Source organism: Planococcus citri, chromosome 1, assembly GCF_950023065.1.
Source record: "Planococcus citri chromosome 1, ihPlaCitr1.1, whole genome shotgun sequence".
In the NCBI taxonomy this organism is placed as follows: domain Eukaryota; kingdom Metazoa; phylum Arthropoda; class Insecta; order Hemiptera; family Pseudococcidae; genus Planococcus; species Planococcus citri.
In genome coordinates this window covers 3,210,598-3,228,907 of record NC_088677.1, presented here as the reverse complement: position 1 = coordinate 3,228,907, position 18,310 = coordinate 3,210,598, and the positions used below count along the sequence as shown (strand labels likewise).

Here is an 18,310-nt window from a genome sequence, read left to right as displayed (position 1 = left end):
TTTTTTGCAGGAGTCGATATTCCAGCATCTGGTACCGGGTTCGTGTTTATTATGGATGTTAATGATGCTGGAAAATTTTCCTACCTGAGAATTTCGTGTTGTGAAGAAGACTGGTATTTTAAGTATTGGCGAAATTATGGTCGTCGATGGTTTTCTGCGGATCAAAGGTGAGTTGAATATTTTTCTGGTAGTTTCTTTACGTAATTTTTTTTCACTTATTACGAAGCAGATCGACGAATTTTCTATTCGTCCGTGAACTTCAGATTAGATTTTCGAATGGCGTCATGCGCAATACGCAGTCGCCTACTCACTGATTTTCTTATCGAAATCGAATCATAAGAAGTCGATTACCTATCCAGAACTTTTGGTGTGAGCCTTCGTTGAATTTAGAAATTCAAGATCTGCAAATAAAAAAAAAAATAAAACAAAAGAAACAGTCTTATAGAGGTAGAAATAATTTTTAGGTGAAACCACAGGAAAAAATTGAAAAAGGATCCAAAACTCACTCAATCAATCAATCAATCAATATTTATTTATTTCTAAAAATATTTCGAAATTACAAAATATCCCCCCCTATGCGCAATTACGCGAGCGAGGGGGCCCCCATGGTAACATTGTTCATATGAGAAAAAAATTTAACAGATTGAAGGAGGAGAAAAAAAAATAAAGAGAAACAAACAAAACAAACCAAAAAATAAAAAATAAATACATAATTATAAGCAAAATGAAAGAGTATAAAACAAAACTAAAAGCTAAAAATAATGAACACACAGGAAATTTTAACGACAAATTCATCTATCATCCCAGAGTATAAAATGAGTGCAACAGTACACCTACAGAGGAATACAGGACCTCACATACTATAAGTAAACAGATGGCAGACATGTGATGTAATATTACCCAGTAGTCTGTAAGGTGTTTTCGCTCTCCAGTAACCAGCGGACTAGTGCCAGCTGGAAGCCCAAACCTCTACTCATCGCATTAAACAGCTTCAACAAACACCACGGAGCCTGAGCACCAGATCTGTCTCGTCAGTACCTAGGTAGGGGGAGCAACGGTGTTATCAATTTTCCTCCCCCTCTCATTCACATAAACTCTAAATTTGGACCTATTCCTTTGTATATAGTCAATTGCCTGGACTTGATAGAGTTTTTGAATAGGCAGAATTTCTAGTTTTTGAAAATTGTTTTTTGTACTTTCCCCCTTTTTTTTACCTACAATGCTCCTAACTGCTCATTTTTGTAGAATATGGATAGGTTCTAAGTGACAGTCCGCTGTCCCCCCCCCCCCAGATGAACAAGCCATACTGGAGCACAGATTGATAGAGAGCATAATAAATTTTGGGTGTGATTTATCGGCACGACAGAAAAAGGCGTTTTAACGACGAAAAAAGGGCATTTTAACGACAGAAAAAGGCATTGCACGGGAAAAGAATTATTTCACGACGAAAAAAGTTTTTGAACGACAGTAAATGAATTTCAACGACGATATAAGGTATTGCCCGACAGAATAATTTAATGCACGTCTATATAATACATTTAACGACAAATCGTGCACGACAAAGAAATAAAATAGTGAACGACAGAAAAAATATGAATTGCACATCCAAAAATTGATAAATAGCACGACATTAAAAAAAAAACTACACAGTTCATCTAGTACGTATCATTGTACAAGTAGTGCTTTTTTTACTTTAGAGGATCTGCCTCTCTTCCGCTTCTGTCCCAAAGGAATTGACTTCCCTTCAGCAGGAACTTAAGCTTGAGACGAATGTGCATAGGTACCTACCTAAAGTATGCATGCACAGTGCCGATTTAGTGTTGTAGGGGCAGGAACAAATTGACGTACATAGGTACGCTTTTCTTTGCTCGACTTATATGCGAAATAAAAAATTGGAACATCTCCAAACGAATTAAAGTCTGAGCTGATCTGAGCAAGAGGCAGGAGACAGTTGTTCACCTTCCTCCAGAGTGATTTTGAAGTTAAAAAATTGTTTAACATGAGGAAATTGAGAAAAATTGCAGTATCTGAGAGAAAATAGTGTTTTTAATTGAGGTTTATTACTCAAAATATATGAGTTTTTTTACCTTGCTCAGCAATTAGTTCAGCCATATGAAATCAAGAAACTCAAAAATGAACTTCTTGCATAATCACAAAATGAGTTATTTCTCTGAAAAAAAAATTTCGGCAGGAAATAATTTATTTTGCCGGGCATTTTGTTTTTTTGGCGGGGAATTATTTATTTTTCCGGGCAATTCTTTTTTTGGCGGGGAATAATTTATTTGGATGTGGATTACATTTCTTTCGTCGTTTGTATGAGATTGAATTGTCGTTCGTATCACTTAAGTTGTCGTGCTGGACTGTCGTTGAAAATTGTTGAAAATTGTCATTAGAATGCCTTATTTTGTCGTTCGAATGTCCTGTCGTTCGAATCACTTTTTCTGTCGTGCCAATATATATTCCCCATAAATTTTTACCATGTTTTGAGTGCCAAAATGTTGTGCCAGGAAGCAAATCAAATAGTTTAGTTTTCTAAGTTTAGTTTGTAAGTATAAACTCTGTTCTCTCCAGATCAATTTGGAATCAATCATTATTCTGAGGTACCGAGTTGACTCAACTTGTGACAGGGGTGTGCAGCCACACAGAGCCCCACAATCCAGGCTTTCATGCATGTAGCACCTAGACCCTAGGTCAGGGGAAACCCTATAGCCAAATCTTAACAATTTTGATTTGGACAAATTTGGTTTTAATTTATATTGCCAAAACCAGCCACCCAATAATTTCAAATCTTCATTAATAAACTTAATAAGATCATCTTGATTTTTGGCCTTATTTACTAAAGTTGTATCATCTGCAAATCCATATTATGTGTCATTCCGCAGGTAATTGGCCCATTTGGTCGATATTGAGTTATGGGAGGGGGGGGGGGTGAAGTAGACCTTCGGAGCAATCATATGAGCTGGATAAAGCCCAAAAAGTGCAAAAAAAAACTCCAAAAAAATCCATAATTAAAAATTTGAAAAACTTATCTTTTAAGAAAATCGCCTTCAAAGTTTTTTGTTTCTGAAAAAAGCTGAAATTTCATATAATCCCAAAACCTTCATACCTAAAATTGAAGATTATAATTTCTGATGTCACATATTACTACCTACCTGCAATAGCAATTTTTTTTACTCAATCTTTTCATGTTTATGATTACCTATGAGCATTTTAAGCCTGGAAAACAATGATTAGTAAATTAAAATTTTGCATAAGAATTCATTACTCTGTTTAAAAGCAGAAAAAAATGATTTAATTACATTTTCTGTCTAAATTCAACCTGTAAAAATAAAAATAGTAAATTCTCAAGATGGAATTTGAACCCATACCTTCCGTTCAGTAACTAAATCAGCACTAATGCCACATGCCTACCGCTGCAGCTAGCAAAATTGAGTTTTTGAGTGGTATACATGTTGCCACTGGCGACTAGGTGCAGTATAATTCAGAGGGTATTTTTTCAGAAGTCTTTTTACCGCGAAAAAACAAAATCAACCAAATGGGCCCTTCTTAGAAAAACTTTAGTTCCGTTTTTCTCCGCTTGGGGCGCACCTGCGGCCTTGATACTTTAACACGCGATAGTCGGTTATGTTCTACATCGAAATCCATCAAAACCTCGATTATCGATTCTCTCGACTTTTTCACTAAAAACACAATTATCTCGATAAATAGAAGCGACCAAATGGGCCCATTATCTATGGAATGACACATATAATGTCCCATTTAATTTTAGTTCAAAAATGTCAATAATGTAAATTAAAAAGAGAATTGGTCCTAGTATGCTGCCCTGTGGTATCCCATGCACTACAGGTAAGAAATTCCCAATTTTATTCCCAACTTTAACAGCTTGAGTTCTTCCCTCCAAGTAGGATCTGAACCAGTCATGCTGCATGCCCCTTATAACTCTTTAAATTTTTAGGGTTTGAATTTCATTCGAGTACTTATCAAAATTGATGAATTTTTTAAAATTTTAATAATTACGATTCGTGGAAAATAATGAACGTTTTCTCAGTATGAGCAGTCAAAATTTCAGATGCTGAAGTGGCCTTCTCCAGTTATGGTGAATTTTTGAAAAATTTTGGCTCAAGAGTGAGATAAATAAGTTGAACTTCTTTACCAAATTAATAGAGAAAGATGAAAGCATGCTCTCTATTTTTTTAAAACCTGGTTTCCATTTGGATGCAGGACTCCTGGTTTTCTTCTAAAAATAGCAAAAAAAAGTCTCAGCTTTCGTCCAAATTGTCATAAAATGATGTTTTTTGGCCAAGAATTGCTACAAATTTTTGCTTTTTTGCAAAAAAATATCAAATGTGTTACTTTTTTTAAAAACTTTCCTAAATTTTCGCTTTGTTGCCAAAAACTGCCAAAAAGCCTGGCATTTTTGATGAAATGTCAAGTCTCGTTTTTTGCCAAAAATTCCCAAAAATTATTACTTTCATGTTCCAAAATTACCAAAATGTTTTTCATTTTTTTTCCACGCTCAATAATGATTTTCTCACATCTGTTAACGTTTTTGATGACTTGGTTTTTGGTCACTAAATCACGTAATGTCATTTTTTGCAGGAAATTCTAAAGAGTCTCGATGTTTTTTCCAAGTTGGTTTGAAGTTTCGCTTTTTTGCCCGAAATTGCTAAAAATAATTCCCACTTTCGTATCCAAAATTGCCAACGAGTTGCCAAAAAGCTTTATTTTTTTTGCTAAAATTGCCAAAGTCTTGCGTTTCGTTTTCAAAAAAGGACGCATTTTTACCAAAAAAGTTTCAAAAAAATCTCATACTAAAAGGTCTTATTTTGTTTTACCAAAAATTACCATTTTTTTTTTTTTCAAAAAATTCTAAAAAGTCTCAATTTTTTCCAAAAATTGAAATATTCATTTCAATTTGACCGTTTTGGAATTAATACAAAATTAACACGACTTGGATATAAAACACCGTTTATTGTACCTATACCTTATTGAGGAGAATCAATCTCCGAAGGACTTAGAAATCCGTCCTTATTTCGATCCAATTTTATAAACTCTGCAACAAGAGCACCTCTCGAAACTGTCAATTTCATTACATTGGTCAGGTAGTCTATCGATTCATCCAAGTGGAGTCTACCATCGTGATTTTTGTCAGCATGCTTCATTATGTAATCCATGTGAGATAGGGCTTCTCTTGCGAATGAGATACTCGTATCTCTTCTTCCTCTAGCATTTTTTGTCGCACCTTCGCAATCGTTATCGCATTTTCCTGCTCGACACTCTGACTGACAACTACATCCGTAAACATTACAATTGTCACGTGCGCAGTAAGGCTTACCCCAAGTACAGTCGCCGCATAAACCAGTACTATTAAATTTGGAGAGATGAGAACTTTTACACACTGTTTCGCAACAGCGACCATCTGCCCAATTGAAACATGAAAAACTCAATACAGCAATATAAACGAAAATAAAATTCATATAAGAACACATTTTGAAAGTTCCAAATGTGCACAGTAACTTAAAATTGAAAAAGTGCAGATTGAATAATTCCTCAACGTGTCTCCCATTATATACATAATCAAGCATCAGCTTGTGTTCTACGTGTACTAATAGGTAGGTAATCAATTTTATCGAATGTAATAAAATTTTTAATTAACTGCAGAAGTGAGCAACTAAAGCGATTTACGTAAATTATCCAATTTTCCAATTCAATGAAATAGATCCACAGCAATTCCTTTTTTTTTTTTTTTTTTGAAACATTTATTCCCAAAAATGGGTACATTTTAATCGCGATATCCTGTATAAATTTTATTCAGCTTACTTTTAGAACAATTTCATTCAAACCCATCTTACCTCCCTCCCTTTCAAATATTTCCTAGAAAAATTTAGGTAATTATTTATCCTTGCCTCGAACAAAAAAGTCGTCACACTCGATGTTAAGGTCCAAAGAAAATGTTTCGATCATTTAAATGACTCCCCCAACCCATAGTACTCGAGTGAACGAACAAAAAATGTAATTTTTGGAAAATTTCCCATTTCAAAAATTCAAGGACCGAGCAAAATTTGAAAAATATAAACCGTTCAGAATTAAGAGCGCTCGAAATTTTGAACTTCTGAATCAAATTTTCCCGTCTAATTTCGAAGATGTATAATTAATAGGTAGTCGTAGCAATTAACATAAATACATACGTCATAACTTATCGATAACCTCATCACATACGACCCGAGAAGCACTAATTACCTCAAAAGTTTGCCACTGTAAGATAAAAACGAAACACTATTACGAGACTATGGGAAGCTCGAATAACCCCTAAATGCCCGGCAATCGTTCAAGTATACGTGATGTTCGCCTGCAAAATCACATTTTTATCAACTTGTTGTAAAAGTGCAACTTTCGTCACGTGATTCGAACGTGACGTAACGTAACGTAACATAACGTATTGTGTAGAGAGTAAAGAGAGAGAGACTGGAGACCTCCTACAGAGTCAATGAGTTGAGATGGATAACATGTCCACTATCTACTTGGGGTCGTTACGCGTCCAATGATGCGGAAAAAATTCAATTACCTACTCAGAGATGACCTCTATACCCCCAATCGAGATATGCGATACCGACATCTAATTAACAACAAAACGAACAATGTTTGGGAAAATTTTCATTCTAATTTGCCATACCGCACACATATGTAAGCATTGGTAGCCTACTTGAATTCATCAATAAATACCTACTCGTATTGGTAAAAATTTTTCATTCACTCATTTTTTTTTTCACATGGAGCCATGTACTCGTCATATTGATTCATATTATTAAATGCGGTAAACAAACTACAAATTACTCGCATTTTTTCTTCACTTTGTATTTATAATTTCGGCTCGTTCGAATAGAGAAAACAATAACAGGAAAGCAAACACATCACGTCAAAATGTAGTCATTGATGGTCACATCTTGGAATCGTTTTTACCTACGTTCGTTAATTTGTTTGTTCGCTCGAATAAACAATTTTTGACGTGGACGTTGCGAAAATGCAACAAACAATAACGCAGATACTCGGTATATTTACAAAATAACCCGATTTATTCCATCCGATCATTCGATATTTACTAAATTACAGTAGCATTGTAAGTAGGTACCTAACTACCTATCATGAACATAAGAATGAATGTGTATGGGTAGAATAAAAAGACTAAAAATGATATAAATTTAATCGAACTTCATAAAAAAAAAATTGGTGTGATGAGTTCTGAAGGAAATCTAACAAGGGAACCTCTTGAGGTGTCCGCCTCTGATTTAAACGGGACCGTGATTTTTGGAAAGAGCATGTTCTAAAACCCCCAAATCCAAATTTTCAGCTGCCCAAGTTCATTTTTCGATTTTTGGCGAATTTTTGAAAATCCAAAATTGACTATTTTGGTGATTTATGATATGATTTTTTTAAAAAAAAAAGTACGTACTTGATCATTAAAAATGTTCAAAATAAGTCCTGAAACTGATATTAACCCACCAAATCCAAATTTCGCCATTTCCAGCCATTCTGGAGCCTCCAGCGCTATTTTTCAATTTCTCCGGAATTTTGAATTTGCTCCAGAAGGCGTGAATATGAAGTTGGGAAGCTAAAAATCGACCACTCTTGAGGTGTCCTCTGCAGAATCCGCTCAAGTGTGAATAAATTCGTTAAACAGTTCGAGTATAACACACAACTCGATTTTTAGCTGCCCAACTTTATATTCACGCCTTCTGGAGCAAATTGAAAATTCTGGAAAAATTGAAAAATCGCGCTGGAGGCTCCAGAATGGCTGGAAATGGCGGAACTCGGCCTCAGGAGGTTTGATGTGTTCAAAATACAGCAATTCGCGCAAATTTTGAAAATTTCTTAGCAAACGGTAAAATTTTGATTTTTTTGGATTTCTTATAATGAAAAAAGCTGGTCAAAAAACCACTCTTGAGGTGTCCCCTCCAGAATCGGCTCAAATGTGGATAAATTCGTTAAACAGGTCGAGTATAACACACAACTCGATTTTTAGATGCCCAACTTCATATTCACGCCTTCTGGAGCAAATTCAAAATTCTGCAGAAATTGAAAAATCACGCTGGAGCCTCCAGAATAGCTGGAAACGGTGAAATCCACTCTCCTGTAACGATAACAATAATGACGCGAATTTTACTCATTTTTTAACACTGATCTAACCAATCGATGATGTCAATCCAGATTGTTTACACAAGATTGACAATCTCGGACATGGCAACGGCCTCCTCAGTATATCAGCCAATTACTGCTCAGTTCGAATATGCTGAACATTGATCATATTTGCTCGAATTTGGTCACGGATGAAGAAGTACTTCCTCTGGATATGCTTCGTTCTGCTATGAAATTCAACATTCTCGGCTATTCAAATGGCATTTTCGTTATCCACCAATAACACCGGAACGTCAGACAGATCGATTAATTCTCGAAATAATCTTGAAATCCAGATAGTCTCCTTTGATGCTTCGTTAGCGGTGATGAATTCAGCTTCGTAACTCGAGTCAGCTACCAACTGCTGTCACTTGCTGATCCAGGAAATCGCCGCGTCAGAATACTTGATCAGAACGCTGGTTGTCGATTGAGATGTAGTAGGACAGCCAGCGAAATCTGCATCACTGTAACATTCTAGCTGTTTGATAGTTGGATTGAACTTATACGCCAACTTGAAGTTTATCGTACTGTTCAAGTATCGAATAACACGTTTCAAACAACTAACGTCTTCGGGTGATGGATTTTCCAGGGATCTCGATAATACACCAACTGCGTATGAAATATCGAATCGAGTACCTCTGGCGACATACAGCAGCGCGCCGACTGCTGATCGGTAGGGAAAATCAGACGTTTTCTCGATGTCTGATTTCGTAGATCGTTTTACAATCGGAATATCTACTAACTTACAGCCAGCCATTCCAAACCGCTTCGTAAGTTTCTCAATATACAGCGATTGATCCAAGGAGATATCTCCGTTCGAAGATCGAGATATTCGAATACCAAGGAACTGGTCAGCTGTTCTCGAAACGATCTTGAATTCGGACTGTAACGCGTTGATAAATGCATCCATCAGTTCTTTGTTGTCTGATGATGCCAGTCTGTCGTCGATATATAAAGCTAAAATGAGCTTACAAATTTTCCCATTTCACTTTACATAGAAGATGTATACGCAGGGATCTTCTTTACTTTGAACGAAACCGACTTTTAGCAGGAAAGCATGGAATCGAGCATTCCAACACCGTGGTGCTTGTTATTACACTGTACAAGCTGCTTTTCAATCGTCAAACTCGATTCGTGCCGTCGTTATAACCGTCAGGTTGCCACAAGTAAACTTCTTCCTCAACCTTTCCATACAGGAACGCTGCAGAGACGTCAAATTGACGCACAATCAAGCTGATCAAAGAACCACTCTTGAGGTATCCGCTCCAGAATCGGCTCAAATGTGGATAAATTCGTTAAACAGGTCGAGTATAACATACAACTCGATTTTTAGCTGCCCAACTTCATATTCACGCCTCCTGGGGAGCAAATTCAAAATTCTGGAAAAATTGAAAAATCGCACTGGAGGCTCTAGAATGGCTGCAAATGACGGAACTCGGCCTCGGAGGGTTTGTTGTGTTCGAAATACAGCGATTCGCGCAAATTTCGAAAATTTCCTCGCATACAGTAGAATTTTGATTATTTTTTTGGATTTCTTATATCATGAAAAAATCTGGTCAAAAAACCACTATTGAGGTGTCCCTCCCAAAATCGACTCAAATGTGGATAAACTCGTTAAACAGATCGAGTATAACACACAACTCGATTTTTAGCTGCCCAACTTCATATTCACGTCTTCTGGAGCAAATTCAAAATTCTGGAGAAATTGAAAAATAGCGCTGGAGGCTCCAGAATGGCTGGAAGTGGTGAAATTTGGATTTGGGGAGTCAATATCAGTTTTAGGACTTATTTTGAACATTTTTAATGATCAAGTACGTACTTTTTTTTATAAACAAAAGCATAAATCACCAAAATAGTCAATTTTGGATTTTCAAAAATTCGCCAAAAATTGAAAAATGAACTTGGGCAGATGAAAATTTGGATTTGGGGGTTTTAGAACATGCTCTTTCCAAAAATTGCGGTCCCTTTCAAATCGGAGGCGGACACCTCAAGAGGTTCCCTTCTAAGCCTTCCCTATCGGCAGATTTTTGCACTAGGGGTCTTCGATTTTTTTTCAAAATCAGACCACGTTTAGAGGTCATCAAACGATGACAAAATATGACGCCAACCGGACATTTTTTCGATTTTTTTTAGCGGAGCTGTGGGGCTTTAAAGTTCTCCAAAATGACCGAAAATGGAAAATTTCAGTTGCAAATTGCTCCGGTTGTACGTGGTATAGAATTTTCTACTTTTTTAGAAATTGTAGTACTTTGAGAGGGTAATCGATGAATATGTGAAAAATCCCTCCTCCCCCTAATTTGTTAGTAAACTTACTAGAAATATAGTACCATTTTTCTGGATATGATTTTTCAAGTGATACATATTAAATTGGAAATATGTAAATTTATAAAACGAATTTTGCACTATCCTAGTATTAATTAATACCCACCTAGATAAATGCACTTCTGCTAATCAGGTCTGTGATTCAGTAAATGAACCTATGTTGGCGATTTTAAATGAATCGAAGTTATTACTCCAGAACAGAATTTTCATTTACGTGAAGTGGAAACCTAAACCGGAACGAAATTCATTCCGATTCGCAACCCCGGACGACCGGACGTATTTGATTCTGCATATAAAATTTAATGAGCCATTTGATAGGTACTTTATAGAATGCAAATCAATTGAGTAAATTTATCGCCGCTGAAATTCCCATAAATTCTATAATAGGTGCTGTTTATTGGTGAACTTGTATCAGTTCTTGAGTTTCATATTATTACGCAGCAGTTCGTATATACCTAGATACGCGTAATTCAAACCGCAGAATGTACTTCTCTGCAAGTTTTTTCACTTGTATTTTCGTTATTTTGGCAAGTTTGCTCGTGAATTCAATATCATCCACTGTTAGTGATGATGATGAAATAAGCTTTGATAAGGGTTTCAAGATGATAGACATAGATGGAGATCAATTCATTAGCCGTGCAGAATTGCGGAATTACCTGAAAATTAAGGGCGTTCTTACACCACATTTTAACATGAAATGGAACAGAGCTGACAGAAATAAGGATGGAAATTTAAATCGATTTGAAGCGAGAGACACAAAATGGTAAAATATCGCTAAATTTTGATAAAATTTCATAAATATGTAAATTTGTAATACGAAAATTTGATTTAAGACTGTTCTGAATTTTTGCATCATCCTAGCGTTAATTAGTACCTACCTAGATATTAAATGCACTTTTGTTAGTTGGATTAAATTACTTGTTCAGTACCTATTAAATTAAAAAAGTGAACAGTTTTTTCAAGATTTTTCAGTCAAGATCTTCAAATCAAATTTTCTAAAAGTCATTTAATTAAAGTTCATTGGTTTATTCGATTCTTACAATTCTTTCCTCAATTTCCTTAAAACCGTTTAATTTCCGTAGCCAAATTTAAACATGCTGGCAGAAAGAATAGACAAATTTTGATTCCAATAAAATTGGAATGAAATGAGGCCAGATTAGGCCAGAACATCGCATAGTCATTAATTTCGAAAAATTTTATTTTAAGATTTTAAACGAGTAATAATAAATTAACGATTTGTATCCATTCAATATTGAATTTGATTTTTTAACGAGATGGCGGATGAGAGGTTATCGAACTGCGAGATGCAAGCGTTGAGACATCAGCTAATCAAGAGTTGCTGACGTGAAAGATGCAGGCGATACAGAAAATGATCTTACTCTAGTTCAGTTATAATTGAGCTGTACCTAGGCCAATCATGTATGTGCTAAATTGAGAGTTATTTCGAGAAGATATTGATCAAATTTTGACTCACAAATTGTGTGAAATTTTTCGACTTAGTTTCTGCGTTCAATTTGGAAATTTTTATTCAGTTTCAATCTCACTAAAATTGTGAACAGTTGAATGATTTTTCAAAAAAATTTGGTTCATTTTTCGAACAGGAGGAGAGAGATAAAGTTTCATTTGAAAGGACATTTTTTTACTATTTTCGTTGGATTTTCCAATTTTGAGCAAGTTTTTTGATTTCAAATTTGATTTTTTGACGATTTCAAGATAATTGTCTAAATTTAGGTCGATTTCCAAACGATTTCGAGATGATTTTTCCATTTTAAAGAGATATTCGTGACTTTTGCGGAAATGTTTTCTATTTTTGATAGTGTTTCAGTATTTTTTCAGGGGGGGGGGGGAGAGGGAATTTTGGTTGAAGGAATTTTTTTCCCAGTGAATTTTTAAAAGATTTGTTTTTTGCAGTTTTGAGTGTCAATTATTTTAAACATGTAGGTTTTTAAAGTATTTTATTGGTCGATGATGTTAATAATTTTCTGAATGTTTTTGAGAACCTTTCTTAGTTGTATGTTCTGATTTTTTTACTCACTCATTGAAAAATATTCGTAAAAGATCCATTTGTTCAAGAATCGTCTGAAAATTCACTCAGAATGGGAAAACGATTCATTGAAAATCGCTAACTCGTCTGTCATTCAATTTTGGATCGATTTTTGAACGATTCTGAGACGTTTTTTCGATTTTTGTTTGGTTAATTTTCAAACAATTTGTGAGGAGAATTTTTCAAATTTATTTTCCATTGGTTTCTGGAGAATTTTCTCACTTCACATTGAATGAGCTCCCAGGTAATTTTGTGTGATTTTATCATTATTTCGTTTTAATTTCTGTATAGAATTTTGGAAAATATTTCAATTTGAAATTATTGAAACGTTTAACGTACATAGATTCATTGATACTATTTTATTAATTAAATAATTGGCTCAGTCTCATGCACCTTCACAAATTTCAAAATGAGAAGAATCGTGGGTCTGTTAAGTACTAGAAAACGTTGAAAAATGTCTTGTTTTTTTTTTAAAGGGGAGGATTTTTAAAATTTTGCTGTTGATTTTGGAAATCTGCTGAAAATTGCAAAAATTGGTTAGTAAGAGTTTTTATTAAAAAACCAAATTTCAAGAACATTTAGGCTGGAGTTGTTTCAACAAAACTTGCTCGCATTTGGTAAGACTTGATTTGAAGTTGGACTTGAGGAGTTTAGTAGGGATTACCCCGATTCTAAATTCGCTGGTGTCAGATTTTTGAAAGGATGTGGGGGGTGGAAGGGGAATGAAAGTGGTCAAAAAAATCAAAATTTGCATAGTCCCAATAATTATAAAAAATCAAGAGTCCCACAGCCATTCCGGAAAGATAAATAAGGTCTTCACATTTTTTTGGGGCTTAAAAAAATGTATCTTATCCTCCAACTCTTTCAAATTGATGCCAATAAATTCAAAAAAAAAATGTTGTTCGACTTTTGAGTACTTGAAAAAACAATTCTGATGAACTTCTTGTAATTTTTCAATGATTTTACAGTGGTTTGTGTTTTCAAATTTTTAGTCATTTTAAAATAATTTTCCAGCTATTTTTATCCTAATTTTCTGATAATTTCGTCCACTAATTTTATAGTGATTAATTTCTTGATTTTCCAGTGATTTTTTTCTTGGCAAATATTACTTACTTAATCTTTTACAGTCATTTTCCCTCTATTTTTATGTTGATTTTCACTGATTTTCGTGTGATTCTTAAACCAATTTCCGAGTGATTTTTTTCCAATTTTTTCTCTATTTTTCAGTGATCATGTCTGTATTTTTCAAGTAACTTTCAAACTAATTTTTATACACTGATTTCTAATTTTGTAGCCATTTTCTCGCACCTTTTCAAAGACCTTTTTTGAGCCAATTTTCTGATATTTTTAAAAGTAATTTTCTGGAGATTTTTTGAATCCCTTTCAATTGTCTGTACTTTTCTAATGATTTAAATTTCTCGTGATTCCCATTTAATTTTCTAAAGATTTTTTTTCAAAAATGTTCTAGGTAGTTCTTCACTAATTTTTCAGGCATTTTTCAGACCAATTTTCTAGTAATTGTTGTATAATTGTCTAGTAATATCTTTCATCAATTTTCGGGTGTTTTAAAATGTCTTCCTCCTAATTTTATAGCAATTTTTTCACCAAGTTTCAGTGATTCTTCGTTGATGGATTTTCTGTCATTTTTTCACTGATTTTTTTTTCAGGAGATTTATTTCTAATCGCTGATTTTTTTTAGTATACTAAAAACATATTCATGATTCAAAACTTTCCATTCAGAGGAGATTTTACTTTCATTTTTTCAACAGTTTTGAATTTTGTGTAGGTAATCTTTGCAGCCTTTCCGCCCTTAAAATTGACCAACGGGAGGCTGAAATTTGACGTGTTCTGGAAGGGGGAGGGGTCCCCAAATTTGTTCATGTACATTGAAGGATTCGACTTGTCGAGCCCTGCTTTTTAAAAATTGGATTCAATTTGAAGAAATCTCATGAAGCTCCCTTCATCCCCAGTGACCTTGTGAGCTGAAATTTTTTGCATGTATTTCTGAAGTGTGTTTTTGATTTATTATTTTTAGAAGTTTCGACTTACTTATTATAGTCCCTCCTCGCCCCTTTCTAACAACAAAAATGGAGGAATTCGTTTACTATGAAATAATTTCAAATGAAGTTAAAAAAGTTTCTCTTCGATTTATCAACGTCTCATAATATACCTTACCTACCAATGAGAGTAGTTCGAATATTACCAATTTTGGAAAATGGCGTTTCTAATTTTTTGTACATCTAGCTAAATTCAGCCTACTACACGTGTTCAGTGTCTGTACCCATCCAAATATCTAACGTTTTCATTATGCAGGTATTAATTAATCATTGTATCGTATTACTCGTATGAGGAGAAACCTTGCAAAGTAACTATGCCTATGTACCTAGTTATCGGTTATCAGGTATTTTAATGATAATTGAGGTGAAAAATATACCTTCGATTGTTTTCTTCTCATCAAAGCTCTATATAAAATCTTTGAAGATGGATAGATATTGGATTAGTTTTTGAAATACGAATAGAAATTTCCCAACAATTGAAACGATAAATTGTTCGTCAACATCTCAAGTCTAAAACTTAAGGTATAAAATATAAGCACCAATTGCGAACGTCTGAAATTCCTTGGAGTATCGAATGCAACGCATTCCAGATTCCATACTGGGAAAATGGAATGAAGGTGGAGAAAAAATCGCAATAGACATACTTCTCGTAGAGATAGATCTAACCATTAAAATTCTGTCCATAGCTTAGTCGCGTAAGAAGCGGAGGAAAAAAAACAGAGAAAGAGACATTAAAAAAAGGAAAAAAAATATAAGAATTAGATATCTATTGAATAGATTACGACGGTATTATTATTATATTGAGGAAGCACGTTAAAGAATGGAATGAAAGTCCCCACTCTCAGGTATAGACTATAGGCAGTGCACGTTGAAGAAAAAAAGATTAGAAGCCGCGTTTCCTGTCACGTGAGTTTCGCTTAGCAACCTGTAAATTATTATTATTGTTTAAGTCTTCATCAAATAAGAACTTCAGGTACTCGTACTCGTCGATATCTTCCAGTACAAACCTGCGTTGTTTTTATTATTACTACTTTTTTTCGCCCAGTCGTCGTTATTATGTATAGAGTAGTATGTGGTGCTATTGAAGAGTTTGTTGTAGGTGCACTGGTCTGTTTATAGTACTCGTATACGGAGTGCTCTTGCTCTTGCTCTTGGTACGTGCATTCGTTAGTATCGGTTCGTTGTCGATGGTTGGTTCGCGCTGAAATACATATACTCGTAAGCGAAGTTTTACGTATTCGTATTCGTATTCGCGAATCGCGACGATCGTGGTGAAAATAATGGTGTGAATTTTTAAACGGTTCGAATTTACGAGAAGTTATCGCAGTTTTGTGTCTGGTTTTATTGCGAATTTTGCAAGAATATTTTGTTGTGAAGTTTGCCACTTGCGATCTGGTGTTGAAAAAATTTCGAATATGGAGTCCGAAGAAATTACCAAATTGGTCGATGGAATTTATAAGGTGAGTGTTGCAGTCCTTTGTATTTTGGATTACGAAGTGTTTATTTTTGAGAAGCTTTTGAGATGGTATTTTGAAAATTGTAGATTTTGAAATTTTCTGGTTGGTGTTGAATATTTGTTTATAGTGATCGAGTGATTTGTGATAAAGGATATCGGATATCAGATTCTTTAAGATCAAATTTTGTGATTTTTCCCATTTTTTTTTTTTTTTTTTTGAAAATTTGATAGTGCAATCCAAAAAAAGTGTTGTGAACTGGTGTCAAAGGATCATCGTGTGGAAATTTTGGGTTCTTGGCATCCCAGTAGACGAATGAAGCCTCGAAATTGAGACTTAGCATTTTTTTAAATCGCTTTTTTGACATTACCTTACAATTTTCTTCCCATTCCCCATCAATTTTTTCTAAAAAAAGGTCAAAGATGACTTTTCCTTAAGAAAGTTTTTGAAAAAACTTGAGAAAAATCATCAGAAATTCAAAAATTATGACGAATTGTTTCGTTGTAAAATACATATTTAATAACTTTTTTCAGAAATATTTTCTCAATGCATTTTTAAAATTTTCATACGAAATTCTTACTCTTAATACTCCCTTCTCCTCATATTTTCTTGTCTAATTGCATAAATTCAAATCGTCTCTGGAAATTATTGCACTTTTAAAATTGAGAAATTATTATTATTATTTACTTTGATTGATTTTTCATCTTCGTATTTTTTCAACTCGAAAAAAATGGTTTGATTTTTTTGGGGGGAGGGGGGATGGAAGGGTTTACCAAATTAAAGAATTTAGGATACAAAAAAAATCGAAAAATCAGAACTATTGGATTTACTTTTAATTCAAAAACCGTCAATTTATTGGTAAAGTTCATTTTTCGAGTTTAGGTGCGTTTTTGAAAATCAAATTTGGATCCGAAATGGAAAATTCAAATTTTTACCAAATTTCTCTAGAAAGCTGAAATTTGTCAAGTGCCTTATTTTTGACCCCCTGAATTGATAAGAAACAGTTTCAAACCATTTTGAGCAGTTCTGAATCCTCCAGTAGATTTTTGAAAGTTGAACTTTTTTCAACATTTTACCCAATGGGGCTGGAAAGCCAAAATTCACTTTACGTCATATAATTTCAGCATTCTGAATCGATTGAAGGTGGTGGAAAGCTGTTTTTGAGCCTCCAGCAATGTTTAGGAAATGCCAGATTGTCAAAAAAGTGCCTTAGAAACCGTGCAAATTAACTTCAAGACGTGTGAACGCGATTGGTGATTTTTAGTGGCCCAATTAATCGATTACTAATCATTTTTTCAAAATTGGTTAGTGCCAGTTTGAAAAGTATTTTTTTCTATTTTTCATCTTCGTATTTTTTTAACTCGAAAAAAATTCGTTTGTTTTTTTGGGGGGGGGGGAGAGAAAGGTTTACCAAATTGAAGAATTTGATGTACGAAAAGTCAAAAATTAATTGTTGGATTTGAAAATTTCAGTAAGTAAATTTGTTTTTTTGATTTTTGGTGCAACTTTGAAAATCAAATTTGAATCCAAAATGGAAAAATCAAAATTTCACCAAATTTCTCTAGAAAGCTGAAATTTGTCGAGTATCTTATTTTTGACCCCCTGAATTAATAAGAAGTATTTTCAAACCATTTTGAGCAGTTCTATGAATTCTCTAGTAGATTTTTGAAAATTGAATTTTCCACAAAATTTTACCCAATGGGGCTGGAATGCCGAAATTTACTTTACATCATTCAATTTCAGCATTCTGAGTCGATTGAAGGTGGTGGAAAGCTGTTTTTGAGCCTCCAGACATGTTTTGGAAACGCCAGATTGTCAAAAAGTGCCTTAGAAACCGTGCAAATTAACTTCAGCACGTGTGAACGCGATTGGTGCTTTTTAGGGGCCCATATTGACCGATTACAAATTATTTTTCCAAAATTGGTTAGTGCCAGCTCAAAAACGTATTTTTTCTATTAGCGATTTCATGAATTACGACTGAAAAATCTGCTGGAGGCTCCAAAACTACTCAAAACTGTTTGAAACTGTTTTCAATCGATTGGATGGAGGGGGGGGGGAGGTCGGAAAACGGGTCAGTGATAGAAAACTGCAACTGCAACTGAAACTGAAACTGAAAAAAGCAAAACTAATTTTCGGTAGTAACGATAAATTTTCAAACCGTGTGAAAAAATTAGGGCTATGTACAATTGTACATACTTTACAAATCCAAAAAATCTCGAAATCTTGTGCATAAAAAATTTCAAAACCTCAAGATTGAAATC

At 34.3% G+C, this 18,310-nt stretch overlaps 1 protein-coding gene across 3 annotated transcripts in view; it reads left to right on the top strand.

Annotated features, from left to right (window-relative positions):
* Nucleotides 1–131: 131 nt before the first annotated feature.
* Nucleotides 132–18,310, top strand: part of IRSp53 (Insulin receptor substrate 53 kDa) — a 140,950-nt gene continuing 122,771 nt past the window's right edge. For 2 of the 3 annotated variants that reach the window (XM_065363340.1, XM_065363322.1), the window contains exon 1: nucleotides 15,535–16,055. In XM_065363340.1, the coding sequence (XP_065219412.1) occupies nucleotides 16,011–16,055 (45 nt within the window). In that variant the 5' untranslated portion in view covers nucleotides 15,535–16,010. Of the gene's footprint in view, nucleotides 168–15,534; nucleotides 16,056–18,310 lie in introns of those variants that run through there. The other variant, XM_065363330.1, reaches the window with a different exon arrangement.